This window comes from Pan paniscus, chromosome 6 (genome assembly GCF_029289425.2).
Source record: "Pan paniscus chromosome 6, NHGRI_mPanPan1-v2.0_pri, whole genome shotgun sequence".
NCBI classification, from domain to species: domain Eukaryota; kingdom Metazoa; phylum Chordata; class Mammalia; order Primates; family Hominidae; genus Pan; species Pan paniscus.
Window position 1 is genome coordinate 23,442,895 of NC_073255.2, and position 15,943 is coordinate 23,458,837.

The 15,943-nt window shown below is 36.3% G+C and overlaps 1 protein-coding gene across 26 annotated transcripts in view; it reads left to right on the forward strand.

Annotated features, from left to right (window-relative positions):
- HDAC9 (histone deacetylase 9) overlaps positions 1-15,943 on the forward strand; it is a 911,762-nt gene that overhangs the window by 523,760 nt on the left and 372,059 nt on the right. For 15 of the 26 annotated variants that reach the window (XM_063606187.1, XM_034963753.3, XM_055115734.2 and 12 more), the window contains one exon: positions 15,358-15,489. The exons of the other annotated variants lie outside the window; for them this stretch is intronic. In XM_063606187.1, the coding sequence (XP_063462257.1) occupies positions 15,358-15,489 (132 nt within the window). The remainder of the gene's footprint in view (positions 1-15,357; positions 15,490-15,943) is intronic. 26 annotated transcript variants of the gene reach the window in all.

The window sequence follows — 15,943 nt, forward strand, 5'->3', positions numbered from 1 at the left end:
AAGTTGCATTGTCTCTTCTATTGTTTTAACTTTTCTATTTCAATTGTCACCATCTTAAAGACTTTGATCCTACTTCTTATTCATTCTAACCAGTAGTCGTTTCTGATAGTAGGGTTTAACCCAGCTTTCTCATCTATAAAATGAAAAGGTTGATCAGGACTGCCTTCATTTTTTTTCCCTCTAAGTTCTTTTATTTGGGATCTAACCCACATCTCTAAACTTCAACCTTTTCATAGACTTCAGGCTAACATTTCCAAGGTATCTTGCAGCTATTTAAATGTAACAGATTTGGAAGTTGACCCTCCAATCCGCCACACCGCAAGACTTCCTCCTCCTCCTGAGTTTCTCAGTTCTGCCAATGCCTCTCTCCCAAACATGCAAGCTTGACTTTTGGGTTCAGTTCTGTCTCTGTTGTCTTCTTTGTTGTGTTCTTTTGTCCACTCTGTCACCAAGTTGTGTCTTTTCCCCCCACCTACTTTTTCTCATTTTTAAAGTAGGAAGCATCTTTTCAGATGTATTTTTTTTTTCTTCCATAATGCCTAGTGTAAACGTTGCACAGAGTAAGTGCTTAGTAAATATTTGTTGAATGGAGTCTCTCTTCTTCTATTCTTGTCTGATGCTTAGTACTTGTTAAGAAATGGTGAATCCCAATTAAAGTCAACAAAACGTGAATCAGAGCAACATTCTCTTTTTTCGACTCATCTTAAGTACAGCATTTTTTCTACCCATCATGAGTACAACATTTAAACCATCTGAAATAGAATAAACTGGTTAGAAAAATAGTGTTCTTCTTTGAGCCCCTCCAGAATCTGAATTCAGTGAAAATCTGTTCAAACCATAATTCTAATTAAAGGTTTTAGCTGCCAAATAATATGTTCTGGTTAAAGCCATGTTAGTATTATGGAGTGTTTCATGAATAACAGCACAAGCTTTAAACTTGCTGTTGATTTTCTCATGGGAAACTCAAGTAAAGGAGAATGATACCTCCCTGTTGACTTTAACTTTTAGAAATGCAAAGCATGCTGAAATTGTACATAATTCTCTTCTAAAGAAAAGGAAATAGCATTTCAATGGTTTTCCTCAGTGTCTTATTGAGTTATGGTGGGGCACAATTATGTCTGTTAAACTGATTTACCAGATGGAAGGTTACATTTTATATTTAGCTGATTAAGTTGTTAAGAGACTGGAATTGTATCTCATACTATAAAGGTCATATATAAAATTTAAAAATATTTTGATTAACTATTTTGAAGCAGTTAAAAGGTTTAAACTGTTCCCCCTCCTCTTTTACTTACATTAAACTAGAAATGAAGTTATTCTTAGAAATAGGCCTATCACAGAGTTGGTATTTGGCTTAATAATATATCAAATGGAATGTGTAAAACAACAGCAACAAAAAAAGGGAAATATTCCCATTCAAGTTTTGGAAATTGCTTTTCTTGGCTATTTAATGTATTCTTAGTATTTTATGGTTAAATTAAATAATCCTTAATTTATGTACTTATACCCTATGGAACTTTTACAGAAATATTTAAAGGAAATAAATTATACTTTTTGTCTTTTTTCTCTTTTGGATCTTCTGCAAGTAAACAAATACATTAATAAAACCTTTACCATAGAAAATTAAATGTGGCAAAGTGCTAAGTAAATTTTTGTCCTGGCATTTTTGCTGTGTGATCATATATCATTAATACTACTCTTTAATTCCTACTACATTACCTAAAAATAATGCATTAAAAATACAGCCCCGTAAAATCTGATCTAGTCAGAACCAGTATTTCAGAATATTCAGACTTCCAAAATAGCACCAATCTTGGAATTCATTCAACTACTGTATTATTTTCCTGTGGATGCTGTAACAAATTACTGCAAACTTAGTTGCCTAAACCAATCTATATTTATTACTTTACAATGCTGGAGGTCATATGTCCAAAATGGCTTTGACTGGGCTAAAATGAAGGCATCACCCTGGCGTGTTCTTTTCTGGGGACTCTGGGAACGAATCCCTCTCCTTGTTTATTCTGGCTTCCGGAGGCTGCCTGCAAGCTCTAGCTGTGGGCTCTCCCATCCTCGTGGCCACTAGGACCAACCAAGCCTTTCTCAAATGGCATTGCACTGACACTTCTCTGCCTCTCTCTTCCTTATTTTTTAAGGACCCCTTGGATAATCCAAGTTAATCTTTTTTAAGTCAGTTGATTGGCAACCTTAAATCCATTTGTAACTTTACCTTTACCACCTAATGTGATATAGTCACAAATTCTGGGAAATAGAACATGGACATCTTTGGAGTGGGGCATTATTCTGCCTACCCCAAGTGCTTAGAGTTTTCGTTAAGATGGTGTTTTCTGCAGTGTACTTTGACTTACTACCCCTTTACTATTTTATGTGAAATTTGTTTGCGATGCCTTTATCCAGGCAGTCATCCAGAGAAAGTTGACTAAATAGAAGGTGTTTAACTGATGATCTGTCTAGAAAAGGATTCAGGGGAGGCCTGAATGAATCTAGAGGTGAAATTTTGCCTTTTATATCCATTCAAGATAGGTAATAGTGTTTCCTTATAAATATATATTATAAAAAAATGTATGATATAGTTCAGTAAAGTTATAAATGCTATTGAGGTAGAATTGAATTACCAATAACATTCCAAAACCATAAAGGTTGTCTAAAGGTTATAAAATCAAAACTTGCAAAGCAAAATTAATAATAACAGATGCCCAGGTGACTTGGAAGGTTCTGAAACAGGACAAGAGCAGGAAGCAAAGTGGTATTTGAACTGGGGAGAGGACAATCTCCTGTTGGCCAGAAGTCACTGCTGACCCCTTGTCAGTGGTGCTGCTGATCCATGGTACCTGAATGTATCTGACGGGCTGTGAAGAGTTGAATAGACTTAGAGGTTGCACCTAAAGACTTAAAATTATATTGTGAGAGATAACAATTATTAGTAACAGTAATTAGACGTTTAAAAAATGTACGTGCGTCTCTTTATTAAGCTGAACAATGTGATTCCCTAAAGAAATAAATGGAACCGTGTTCTGTCCAGAAATCTCAGAACCACACCAGGTGCCTAGTTCTCCTTTATTTCATCCAGTACTAACTTCTGTTATTGCTTGCTGTTAAATCTCCCCTTTCTTATCATGCCTACTGTTATAGTTCATTCCCTATTTTGTTCAGCCTCCATTCCAGTTATTAACCACTGATTCCATCATACTCCTGTCCAGTCAATCCTTTGACTTTCTAAAGTTTAAGTCTAGTCTTCCTACCCTCTAAAAGAGCCATTTACTGCCTCTTCTGTTATGTACAAGGCTAAAGCTCCTCCATCGCAAGCATGATCTCTGTCTCCTCATTCCCTCTCTGACCTCTCTCAACTCTCCCCACTCCACTACCTCATACCCCTTTGCCCTAGCAGTAATGAAAAAATTGAAATTCCATGAACAAATCTTTCTGTTTCCCATTCACACAAGCCATTCTCATCTGGTTTTCCAGATGCTCCTTGCTCTTAAAGTGCCCTCTTCAATAGTTCATACTCATCTTTAAATGCTCAGATGATATATATACTTCCTCTCTGTTAAGCTTTACCTGGTACCTTCCTACCCACCAGGCCACCCCAGATAGTCACTTCATATTTTATGCCAAATGTATATGCCCAAATATGCCCTGACATATCTCTGTGCATATATCTCTATATTAAAATTACATTCTACTCAGTTGAGGAATCCTTGAGGACAGTATCTTTAGCCTATTTATTATTGTATCCCCAGCATCTTCAGAGAGCTCATAATTGGCACTGAATAAATTTCTGTTATATGAGTAAATGAATATATGCACTAAAATAGGAACTAATACACATTTATTTGGGCTAAAATAGGAACTAATACACATTTATTTGGGTATTTAAAATTCTAGAAGTTGTTTTGCTAAATAATTTTTAAGAATTTAATTTGCAATAACATTTTGGAGGTAGGAGACTAACTGCTTCCAGATGACTGTAACTGGGTAAATCAGAAGAAAACAAGGAAACAAAATTTTTCATGTTAGCAAGTTGATGTTATAGTCTTTTGAATATTATTTTATTTTAATTCTTGTGGAATGAAATGACTTGCTAGAGGATGATTTTGCAATTTAATGGGAATTGGCTAAAAATTTTCGGATAAACATCAGAGAGAAAAAAACCTAAAGTAATATATTTGAAGAAGATAATTGTATGGCATTTCAAATTAGACAGTGATTTACTATACTTATTGTAGTCAATGTATTCCATTCATTACTTCTGAACTCTTTAAGGTCAGGAATGGCTGTTATTGTCCACATTTGCAGGCAAGAAAATTGAGGCACAGCGACATTAAATAATACTTTACTCAGATGTTATGGTGATAGAGTCAAGACTGGAAAACAACTCCAGACTCTTAGGAGGGTAACAAGATGAGGTTCATGCTGAGAGAACCAATAAGTACAATAAAGTTTAGGTTTATGATGATACCCAGGATATTATCAGGGGATAGGTATTACCTTTCTGGACCATGAAATCCTGACCTGTAACGTTTTCTGGGAGTAATTCCATGCTGTCTCCATGTGTGTCCCTATCAAGCACTGGGCTGCACCCTAAATAGATCTCACCTACTAAAATGGCCCCACTCTCTCACGCAGTCAGTTCACATGTAGCTCTTATGAACTGTCTGAGTAGGAGGGACATGAAAACATTTTATATCCACAATAAAATTACTTTTCACGCCATTTCTATTTGAAATGGTATATAAAAGATATATCTAGTACAGGATTTTGTATATATATATATATATGTAGGAATTCGTTTGTTACAGAAAGATTCATAGCAGAATAATTATACAGAATTTTAGAGTGAACAGGACTTGTTTATAAGAAAAAATACATAAACACATGTATGAATTCAGATTTCCCCCAAAGTAACATGTTACTTGTGAAATACCAATTCAGAAGTATACTTTATAATAAAACTTTGGGATTCAGGTAGAAAAGAAAATTATTTTAGAAACTGGATTGAAGACTGAAACATGTTTATAATCTAGTTTGATTTATTGAAATGATAATTCAAAATGATGCTAGATAGATTTTTAAATTTGTCTTAGGTAAATAAAATATATTTGAAAAATTAAAGCATATAAAGGAGTTAGCATATGAAGGCATTCTGGCCTGTATGAGATATGGATTTCCTTGACTCCAAAATGTAGTATTTGTGATGCTTGCCAGAAAAGAGAAATTCCTTCTGCATTCCACATCTGATCTATGAGACCTCTTGCCATGACATTCAGCATCAAGAAATTCTTAGAAATTAGGGTAGTTGAGGTTCATCTAGTTCTCTTCTCAACAATATTTGAGACTCAGCCTTTTAATGTAAGTTTCCTTCATGCTTGGATGTATACAGGCATGTATTATTCATTCAGCAACTGTTTATGGAGACCCATCGAGCCTATGTTCTTGCTAAGTACTGGAAATAGACACAAGATCAATGATTACATTATATTTCTGCTAAGCATCAAGGGCTGGAGCCATATTGCAGTGTTTTGAGGTTAGGAAGTGGTAGTGGCAAGTATAGGCTATTTCTTTAACTTGACTATGAAAGTGCAATCACAGGAAGTAGCTCATAAGATCTGTGTCTATGGGGGCTTATTTTTATTTGAATGGGAAATATTTGAGCATGTCTACATTCTGAGAAGGAGCCAGAAGAGAGAGGGAATTTGAAGATACATGTTGAATAACCTCTATAAGTATCTCATAGATTAACTAAAATGTGTTTGATATTTATCTTTGAAGTTTTATTTTTTATTTAGTATTCCTTCCCTCACCAGCATACTTAATCTCCATTCTTTGAATGTGTGGGCTCTGTGCCCTTGGACGTGGTTATTTCCTCTGCATAGAACTGCACTTCTCCCACCTTTACCTGTCAACATCTCACTAAGCCCTGGAGGATCCTCTTTCAAAGCAAATGAATCTCTGCCTTTCAGCCACAACACTCTGCTTATACCTATCACGTGGCACTGATCCCAGTTAGTATATTATTCAGTCTTGAGACCATGAGTACCTAGGAGAAAAAGACTCTCTGTCTTTTCTCTGGGGGAGTTGCCTCAGCACTTAACATGCCCTTTTTCCCATTCCTTGATTCCTTGTTTGAATAAATAGCTAAAGGATTTATTCCATGTAGTTGGCAGTGTATAGGTACCTGAACAATGAAAATATGGCTACACATGCTTCCAGTCTGCATGAAACTTGCAACCTTGTTTCTCAATATTATTATTCAATAGCTGTTAATCGAATGTAATTAAACAATAGATCTAATTAAATAGTAGGTTTTAATTTTAACTATAAAAGAATTCGAATTTTATAACTTACTATTAAAATTTGTTTTTATACTGAATCACACTGATTAAAGTATTTTTATGTTAAAAATGATAATTTGTTAAAATGTCATAAAAATTTTAGGAAGTTATTTTTTCCTGTTTGTCCTAGTATTAAAAAAAACAGTAATGAGTAGTACTAAAAGTAGTACTAAAAACCAGTATTACTACTGAGTGGTACTGTTTTTTTTTTAATACTAGAACAAACAGGAAAAAATAGCAAATTTGTACATTCATTTATTCACTCCGTAAACTTTTACTGAGTTTCACCTGAGCCAGCCGAGTGCCAGGCACTCTTGAGGCACACTGGTGAGGAGGAGGAAAAGTGCTGCTCTTAGAGGGAACTGAGTGCACTGTCATGAGCTTTAGATGCTAAGGAAAAATGCCCACCTTTCCCCTTCTAGACCATGCTCCTGTTACTTACGGCCCCGATATTGTTTTCCCATCCTACTCTGCGATGCTTCCAATGACTTGGTAGTTCTCTTTCCCATGTATGACCATTTTTTTTCCTATATGTAAAGAGGTTATCATTGTTGTTTCCATCTGTGATAAACGTAAGAATTAAGTTTCTGTTTACATTGATAGAAGGAAATACAACTTCCTAGAAAACTCACACGATGTACGTAACAGTGCTGTCTTTCGAAGCAAAACAATGTGTAGTACACCCAAGTGTCCAACATTGTCTTATTCTTAAGTGAAATATTGTGTATTCACATGTAAGTGTGGATATATAATATATAGTATATCCTCATAATGTATTTTTAAAAGAATATATAATTGCTTGGGGAAAAACATAATAGATTTTTAAGTGAAAAACATAATAAATGCAATAATTTTAAGGAATATGTAATTATCTGGGAAAAGACCCATAATATATTATTAAATGAACAAATAAGATATAATCATAAATATAATGATCTCATTTTCAAATAATTTTACCTATATAACACAAAGGAAACATTTTAGAGTATACACAAATTTTCCCATTCTTAAAAGTCTCAAATATGTATGACTTACATAATCGGAAGCAAGCAATAAATTTTATTATAAAATTAGCACTTTTCAAAAGATCATATTGTAAATTGAGTAACATTTACCAATATGGATTTTGAAAAATGGTAATCTTAACAAGTAGACAAAATTGGTGTATTTGCAATAAGAGAATGGATAGATGCAGTAGTATTTCTCAAAGACGAATAGTATTATAATGTCTTTAGGAAATTGCATTCATGTATTACCATACATGTGGCTAGAAATTCCCCCAAAATTATTTTTTGAAAACTTTATATATGAATTACATACTGTTAAGTGGTTATAATTAGAAATAGTTACATTAGAAATTTTGCTCCTTAGTGTCAAAATATATAAAATCTAATTCATAACATTAAAGGTTCATTTTATCCCAGCCAGAAGAGGCATACATTGTATTATTTATTGTAGTAAGCCAAATAGTACTTTTGAAAATATGTACCTTTTGTATAATTATGAAACTTTTAATTAGAGTAACCTGTGTATTTTGATTAACTAGACTGGAGGATCTACTGTGTCCCCAAAGTGTCTTTCATAACTGTAGTGATTACTGATTTGAACAGTTTCTAGATTTCTACAATGCCAGCTTGGGTTAGAGGAGAGATTTGGGCAGGAACTGTGTCAGGAAATCTAACCTTCCGAAAGAATAGAGAGTGAATGAATAGGTGATAGATTATAATAAGTATTTGGTTCCAAGTAACAAAACATTTAAATATGGCAGCTCCTAAGGGATCCCTGAGAGGAGGAGATAGCAGGAGAAACTCAGGGGAGGGAGAAACTGTGTGGAGAAGTTGACAGATATCCAGTACTGCAGGGAAGAATAGACAATGCCAGAAAGGGATCTGAAGCTGGTGGTGAAGACTTGACCTTCACCTATGATTACAGAGCTAAATGTTCACTACAGGTGGAATCATTGTATATCCCAAATATTCATTATTTAAAAAACATGTATGTATGTATTTATTTATTTAGAGACGGAGTCTTGCCCTGTCACCCAGGCTGGAGTGCAATGGCATGATCTCGACTCACTGCAACATCTGCCTCCCAGGTTCAAGCAATTCTGCTGCCTCAGCTCCCAAGTAGCTGGGATTACAGGGGCGTGCCACCACACCCGGCTAATTTTTTGTATTTTTAATAGAGATGGGTTTTCACCATGTTGGACAGGCTGGTCTCAAATTCCTGACTTCATGATCTGCCCGCCTTGGCCTCCCAGAGTGCTGGGATTACGGGTGTGAGCCACCATGCCCGGCCTAAAGAAACATTTATTAATCTAGTACTCAATCTTGGTTAATAATTAATCATCTTAATATATGAAATATGTTAAAATATTTATATAATATTAACACAATGGAAAATTTTCCATTTTTTCCTTATGATAATTTTCAATAAGAATGAAGAACTTCTACATACCACGCTATGTGGTATTGAAATTTTTTAATCTAAATTATTGTTGTAAAGAATATTCACAACCTAGGATTAAGAGTGAACAGAGGCCAGATACAGTGGCTCACATCTGTAATCCCAGCACTTTGGGAGGCCAAGGCAAGCAGAACGCTTGAGCCCAGGAATTTGAGACCAGCTTGGACAATGTGGCAAAACCCCATCTCTATAAAAAATACAAAAATTAGCTGGGTTTGGTGGCATGTGCCTGTGGTCCCAGCTACCCAGGAGGCTGAGGTAGGAGGATCTCTTGAGCCCAGGAAGTTGAGGCTGTAGTGAGCTGAGATCATGCCACTGCACTCCAGCCTGGGTGACAGAGTGAGAAAAAAAAAAAAAGTGAGCAGAAGCAAAATACACATAGTAGGTGGTCCTTCTTAAGTGGATGATGATCTAGTTAAGACTTAGAACTAAACAGAATACAATTTATAAGCAGGGAAATTAGAAAGTGAGAAAAATATATGATGTCAGTTATTAACCAAAAGTTATTTTAAGTACACTGAGTCAAAGTTCAGAAAAGGGCTATTGTTATGGTTATGGTGTTTTCAAACATTACACTAGGCAAAGGAGTGTACCAATTGCAGCCATCTCTCTCTCTACTTATTTTTTATTTTGTTTAATTTTAACATAACTTCATCTTACATCTGCACTTCATGAAACATTCATTCGACATCTATGTAATGAACAATTTTTTTTTTTATGATAGACAACCAGGTGAGCCAAGAACCAGGATGTGTGGTAGGCATTGTTACCATTCTTTTATAGATGATAAAATGATTCACAGAGATGAAATCACTCATTTGGGGTTACAGTTAGTACATCAAAGAGTTAGCATTGGTGGCTGGGTGCAGTGGCTCACGCTTGTAATCCCAACACTTTGGCAGGCCAAGGCGGGCGGATTACAAGGTCAGGAGCTCCAGACCACCCTTGCCAACGTGGTGAAACCCTGTCTCCACTAAAAATACAAAAATTAGCCAGGTGTGGTGGCACGCCCCTGTAATCCCAGCTACTCGGGAGGCTGAGGCAGAATTGCTTGAAGCCAGGAGGGGGAGGTTACAGTGAGCCAAGATCACGCCACTGCACTCCAGCATGGGCGACAGAGCAAGACTCCATCTCGGGGGGGAAAGAAAAGCATTGGAATGAGAGGTCTGGTCTATTTGTGTCAGAGTCCTGTGTGCTTCTACACAAGATAGTTTGTGTGCCTGTCTGCATGCATATGTGTACAAAAATCACACCCCACAATTATGTACACAGTCACACATATCAATCTCTTAGTAAAATGACAAGTCTGGGCAGTGTCACTCACTGTACCTTGGAATCCTAATTTTTTAACCTTTGCTTCCGCCACCTAGGTTTACTATTCCTCTCCCATGTTTTATGCTCATACCTGCCACCCTAAGTTTATTGTGTACCATGGAGACTAGTATGAGAATAAAGATTTGAAATACCTTTAGTTCATGAGGCATTCTTCAGATATTTTCTGTTACCTTTTATTGAGGATATTTTCTTTTAGGTGAGAAGAGAAAAAGGTATTGGGTCTGTTCTGTTTTACTATTGATTGTTTTCACTTAAATAATGATAGCCAATTTTTATACAAAGTTTTCATCTCAGCAGGCAAATGTATTCAGATGAGCACACACACTAAAAAGTTTGCCTTCTGTTTCTATGATTAATTGAGATGTAGAGAATGATGGGTGTGGGGTAAAAATGGAAAGGTAATTAGTGCAACTAGGCATGAAATACATTCATATACAAGCAGAACCTCTCCCCAGCTAGTGATCTTTTTCTGGGCTCTGAGGATTTGCATCCCATTAGTAAGTCACTGGCATGGAAATCTTCAGCCTTTGGGGAGACCAGAGCATTAAAAATAGAATTAACTCTAACTGCAAACCGAGTCAGCACACTAGGCCATTAATTCTTCTGCTTGGGTATATATCATGCTGAGCTTCTGTGTGTGGGCTTCTGAAATGTTAGGAGTGAGTTTTATAGAGCATTGCCAGGACTAAATGATAGTTATCTATCATCTCGTCTCTCACCCTCACTACTGAGATTTTAATATCTCTCATGACCCAAAACCTGAAATACAGGCAGAAGGTTTTGCTAGAAACATTAAGTAGGGGCCTTTCTTTAGAGAAGTTGTATACTGTATATTTTGTTAACATAAATCTATGTTGTGCTTTACAGTATGTCAGAGATTCCTTATTTTCAAAACCTTATGTCCTCAGATCATCACAATGCCTCAAATGTTATCCTTTCTAAAACTGAGAATTATGCCTTTTTGCATAACTCCACCAACTAATGATAAAAGTTGCCTAGTGTTATTATTTTTAGAAATATTAGTGGTATTGGAAACATTTTAAAATCAACTTCCAAGTATAAAATTTATTGAAACATTTAATATATACAAGCTACATAGAGTACTCTCAATTTCTAATAATCTCTCTTTTCTTTTCTTCCCTTACCCTTCTCCAGCTTCTTTGGTAATCTCTGACAGATATTATTTTCTTTAGTCATCCCAGAGCAGTACAATTATTAACAGCTGCCATTGACTGATTGCCTGTCCCAGGGTTTCTCATACTTCGCACTGTTAACATTTGGGTAAAGATAATACTTTGTCATGGGATGCTGTCCTGTGCTTTGTAGGATGTTTGGCAGTACCCCTGGCCTGTACCCATACCAGATGCCTGTAGCAGCTCTCCATACTGATGACCAAAAATGTCCAGATATTGCCAAATGTCCCCTGGAAGAGAAATCTTCCCTGGTTGTGAACCACTGGCCTATTCTCTACTAGTCATTATTTCATTTGATCCTATAGTAGCTGCAAGATATGTGGGACTGGCTGGGTGCAGTGGCTCACACCTGTAATCCCAGCACTTTGGGAGGCCGAGGCGAGTGGATCACCTGAGGTCAGGAGTTCGAGACCATCCTGGCCAACATGGTGAAACCCTGTCTTTACTAAGAATACAAAATTAACCAGGCATGGTGGCACATGCCTGTAGTCTCAGCTACCTGGGAGGCTGAGGCAGGAGAATTTGTGGAACCCAGGAGGTGGAGGTTGCATCAGTGAGCCAAGATCGCACCACTACACTCCAGCCTGGGCAACAGAGCGAGACTCCATCTCAAAAAAAAAAAAAAAAAAAAGAGATATGTAGGACTATATTAATCAGGATCCTGGCAGGGAACAGATCTTTGCAGCATGGGTCATAGACTTTTATGAAGGGACTACTTATCAAGGAAGTTAGTAAGGTTAAATGAACTGCTTAGGGAAGTGGGGGTACCCAGAAAATAGCAATAGTGGGAGGTCATTCCCACAAAGAAGAGAGGGGAGGAAATTTTTCCTGGAGTGCTGGAGAGCTGGAGCCCTGGAATAGCGGCTTCCAGAGGGAGATGAAGTCAGGAAGAGACATAGCCATGGCCAGTGATGCAGCATTGTGACAGGGAGAGTGTAGGACAACCTGGCCTCTCCCTCCTCCTTAATTCTTTGGCCACCAGCCTGTCCTGCCAGTAGATTAAGCCCAAGTGAAATCCAACCAGCAAAGAACTAGAGTGTTGCAGCTCCAGGATTCAGCCCCCATGGGCTCAGAGAAGGAAGGAAAACTGAATCTGTTGGGGAGAAAATGAAGAAAATCCCTCCAACATCCCCATTTTAACATGAGAAATCGAGGTTTAATGATATAAAGTAATTCATCCAGGCATCTATTTGACTCCAGGCACAATGAAGGTATCATCTTAGTTGGTCTGTGTGAATGAACTGATGTTCAGCAAGACTGTGAATTATTCAAGGTTACTTATTTTAGTAGGTGGTAGATACAAGACTAAAACCCAGTTCTCATTCCTCTTCTGGTGTTTGCTTTTTTATGTTGACCATTGAAAGAAATCTGAGAGCTGTATATCTGGCTGATTCTCTAGTAGATAAACAGGAGTGAAAGCTATCTGCTGACCTTAAAAATCATTTCTTTCTGAAAATCTTGGAAAATTCTAGGTTTCATCTAGAATGTTTAAATGGCATATGCTATTTTTCCAATCTGTCAGCACATTTTTATCTTGATTGCAGACACTCAGCCCCAGCTGATGCAATATATTAGGAGAGGAGGAGGACAAGACTGAGAATAAGGAGATTTGGGGCCCAGTTCTGGATCAGCCCCTCTTAGCTGTATAACTAGCCTTCAGAAATAGTACCAATAATATGTTTCCTAAACCCTTCCCTTCTACATTCACCCAGATCTTCACAGTTATTCTCAGGTATCTAATTGGAAAGGCTTTAAGCTATGTTTCACAAATGAAGAATCAAGCTTAGAAAGCACTATAATCTCACTGCAAATTTCATAACAGGAAAGTTGTCCCATGCAGACTGAATTCACATCCCTCACTGAAAATGCATGGTCTTTTCTAGTCCACCGACTGCCTTTTGAAGTGATCAATTGATTTACTCCCTATGGACTGCCAGTTTGCAGCATTTAATCCATCAGGTTGCATTATAAAATCATATCTCCATCTAAGTTCTGAGAATCTATGATTTCCTGTGGTTATTAGCAAGGCTACAGAGGATACCAATGTAGTCAGCACCTAGGGATTCATGGTTCTTTATTTTTCCTTTCTAGGTTTTAGATAAATATATTTATTATCTATAACTTTTTGGAGGCAAGATCAATATTTTTGAAGTAATTTAAAAATACATGTGTACATGAAAACATATCTAAGTACATTAATACAGTCCCAGTATCTCACTTTATTCCTGGGTAAGTTGGGGGTTAGAAACTGAGATAGATTCCTACACTAAGGTGAAGTGTGTTGCCACTACTGGAAGATCTGGCAAGAATCCTAATCCTTTCCCAAATTGGTTGGTTTGTTTGCCTTCTTGTGGGAGTCCCAGCAAGTGATACATTTCAGATCTCTCTATCACTTTGAGCTTGTGCTCACCCCTGATCTCTGCCCCACCTTTTGACACCCTACTTTTACAGCATTTTAGGGCTTTTGGTTTTTTTTATCTTTTCAGTATTTTCAGGCATAAAATCAGGTTTACAATACAAAAAAAGTAGCTTTATTTTTTTGTATCTGAACTTCATTTTTAAGTTCCTATTTCACCAAGCCAATTCCAAGAAAACATATAATGCAAGAGTTCCCCATCGAAGCTTAAAGCAAAAAGTATAGATATTTGAAGACTAAAACAACAAAAAAAGTGGAGAAGAATTGTAAGTTCTACCTTTGATATCCCTTGTAGTCTGTCAAAAATATAAATTCCCTCAAAAATATTTTCACTGATAAAATCTGGCTACATTATAACATTGTATCTGCTCTAGATGATTAGTGGTGCTTTGGGAAAAACTATTTTATAATTTTTATGATGATAATACATAAGGAAAGCTGGAAGAACAACATTTTCAGTATTTAGAATAGACTTATGCCAGACTACCTCGGTACAGAGCCTGGCTTCATCTCCTTTTACCTCTGTAACCTTGGGCAAGATACTTACCCTGTCTCTCTGTTTTGGTTTCCTCATTGATCTAATCAAATTATAAATAGGCATAGGCTTTCCAGATGTTTTTATGGTTAAACAAGTTGATATTGATAAAACATTTAGAATAGTACTGGAACATAGAAAAGACTATATAAATGTTAATTGTTATGAGAAATATCCTTTTCATGATGATCATTACCACCACCATCCCCACCATCCACTTCTGCTGCACAGAGATGCAATCCAATGTTTCCATTCTTCTAAAGTATAATTATTTTGAAATAAGTGGTATTATTTTTAAAATAGTGAAGCTCTGTAATAAGCTTCACTGTTTAGAATATGAAATAAATGGTAACATACATGTGAATAATGTGCATTTGTATTATGGAATATATAACCTAACTCAGAACCTTCAATTCGAAGACTTAGCCACCTTTTCTTTCCAGCTGATAGTATACTGAATGTATAGAATGTCTTATTTGCATTGATTCTAGTTGGTTTGGTGTCATTACACTGAGTATGTTTCCCCAAGGTTTTAGATTAGAAACTACTGACAAAGAAATATTCCAGGAGTCAGAATTAGACATAAATTATATGCTGCAGAGGTGTCTTCTTATTACCACAAGCCAGGTCAAAGTCTCTAAAATCACATTAAGTTACTCTTTTAGTGGTTATTAAGTTTCACCCTTGAGAGAATTAAGAGGCCTGACAATGAAGTATAATAAATCTTACTGTGACCCAAACACAATTAGTAATTAAACTTCCCATTAACAATCCCAAATCTGCTAGATAAAATAAGTAGAAAACTTATATTTTTGTTTACTTTTTACTTTCATATTTAGAGAAGTTGAAAAAACTTTCACACATTTCATAAAAATAATTGCAATATTTGCCTGTTTCATTAATGTAGAGTCAATGCCTCATTTATGTGCTTGGGTTTTTCATTTGAGAATGAGAATGGACCAAGAAAAGGGTGAGACTTTTTTTTTTTTTTTTAACACATGAGCAATTGGCTCTCTATTTTTTTAATTTTTATCTATTTTTTTTTTTTGTCTCAATCCCCAGCCTCTGAGCCCAACTTGAAGGTGCGGTCCAGGTTAAAACAGAAAGTGGCAGAGAGGAGAAGCAGCCCCTTACTCAGGCGGAAGGATGGAAATGTTGTCACTTCATTCAAGAAGCGAATGTTTGAGGTGACAGGTAATTGAGGACTGGGCAGACCTATGAATGCTGGGAGTAGGAATGAAAAAAAATAGTTTAGAATAAATATAACTGCTGCATATTAAAAGTTATTTTGAGAAGAAATATTTCTTGAAAGGAAATTATATTGAAAACTCACAAGTAGTTCAATAAACCTTGCTATGCATTCACCAACTGTGTTAAACAGGAAATGAATGAAAAAACAGAACTATGTGTCAATCAAGGTGTAACTAGGGAACACCAAAGCTCACCTTATTCTTTTCAGGAACAGGCAGTCCATTTTGGGAATGCCAACCAGGAGAATATAATTTTTAATGAAATTTGATCAGAAATGAGCAGAGGGAGGTCCAAGAAGAACACTTTCCCCTGTACTCAGACATGAATGTACAAAATACATCTGGGAAAATTAAACTACATGGAACAGCAAAACCTTGACTTTTCAACAAATTTACAG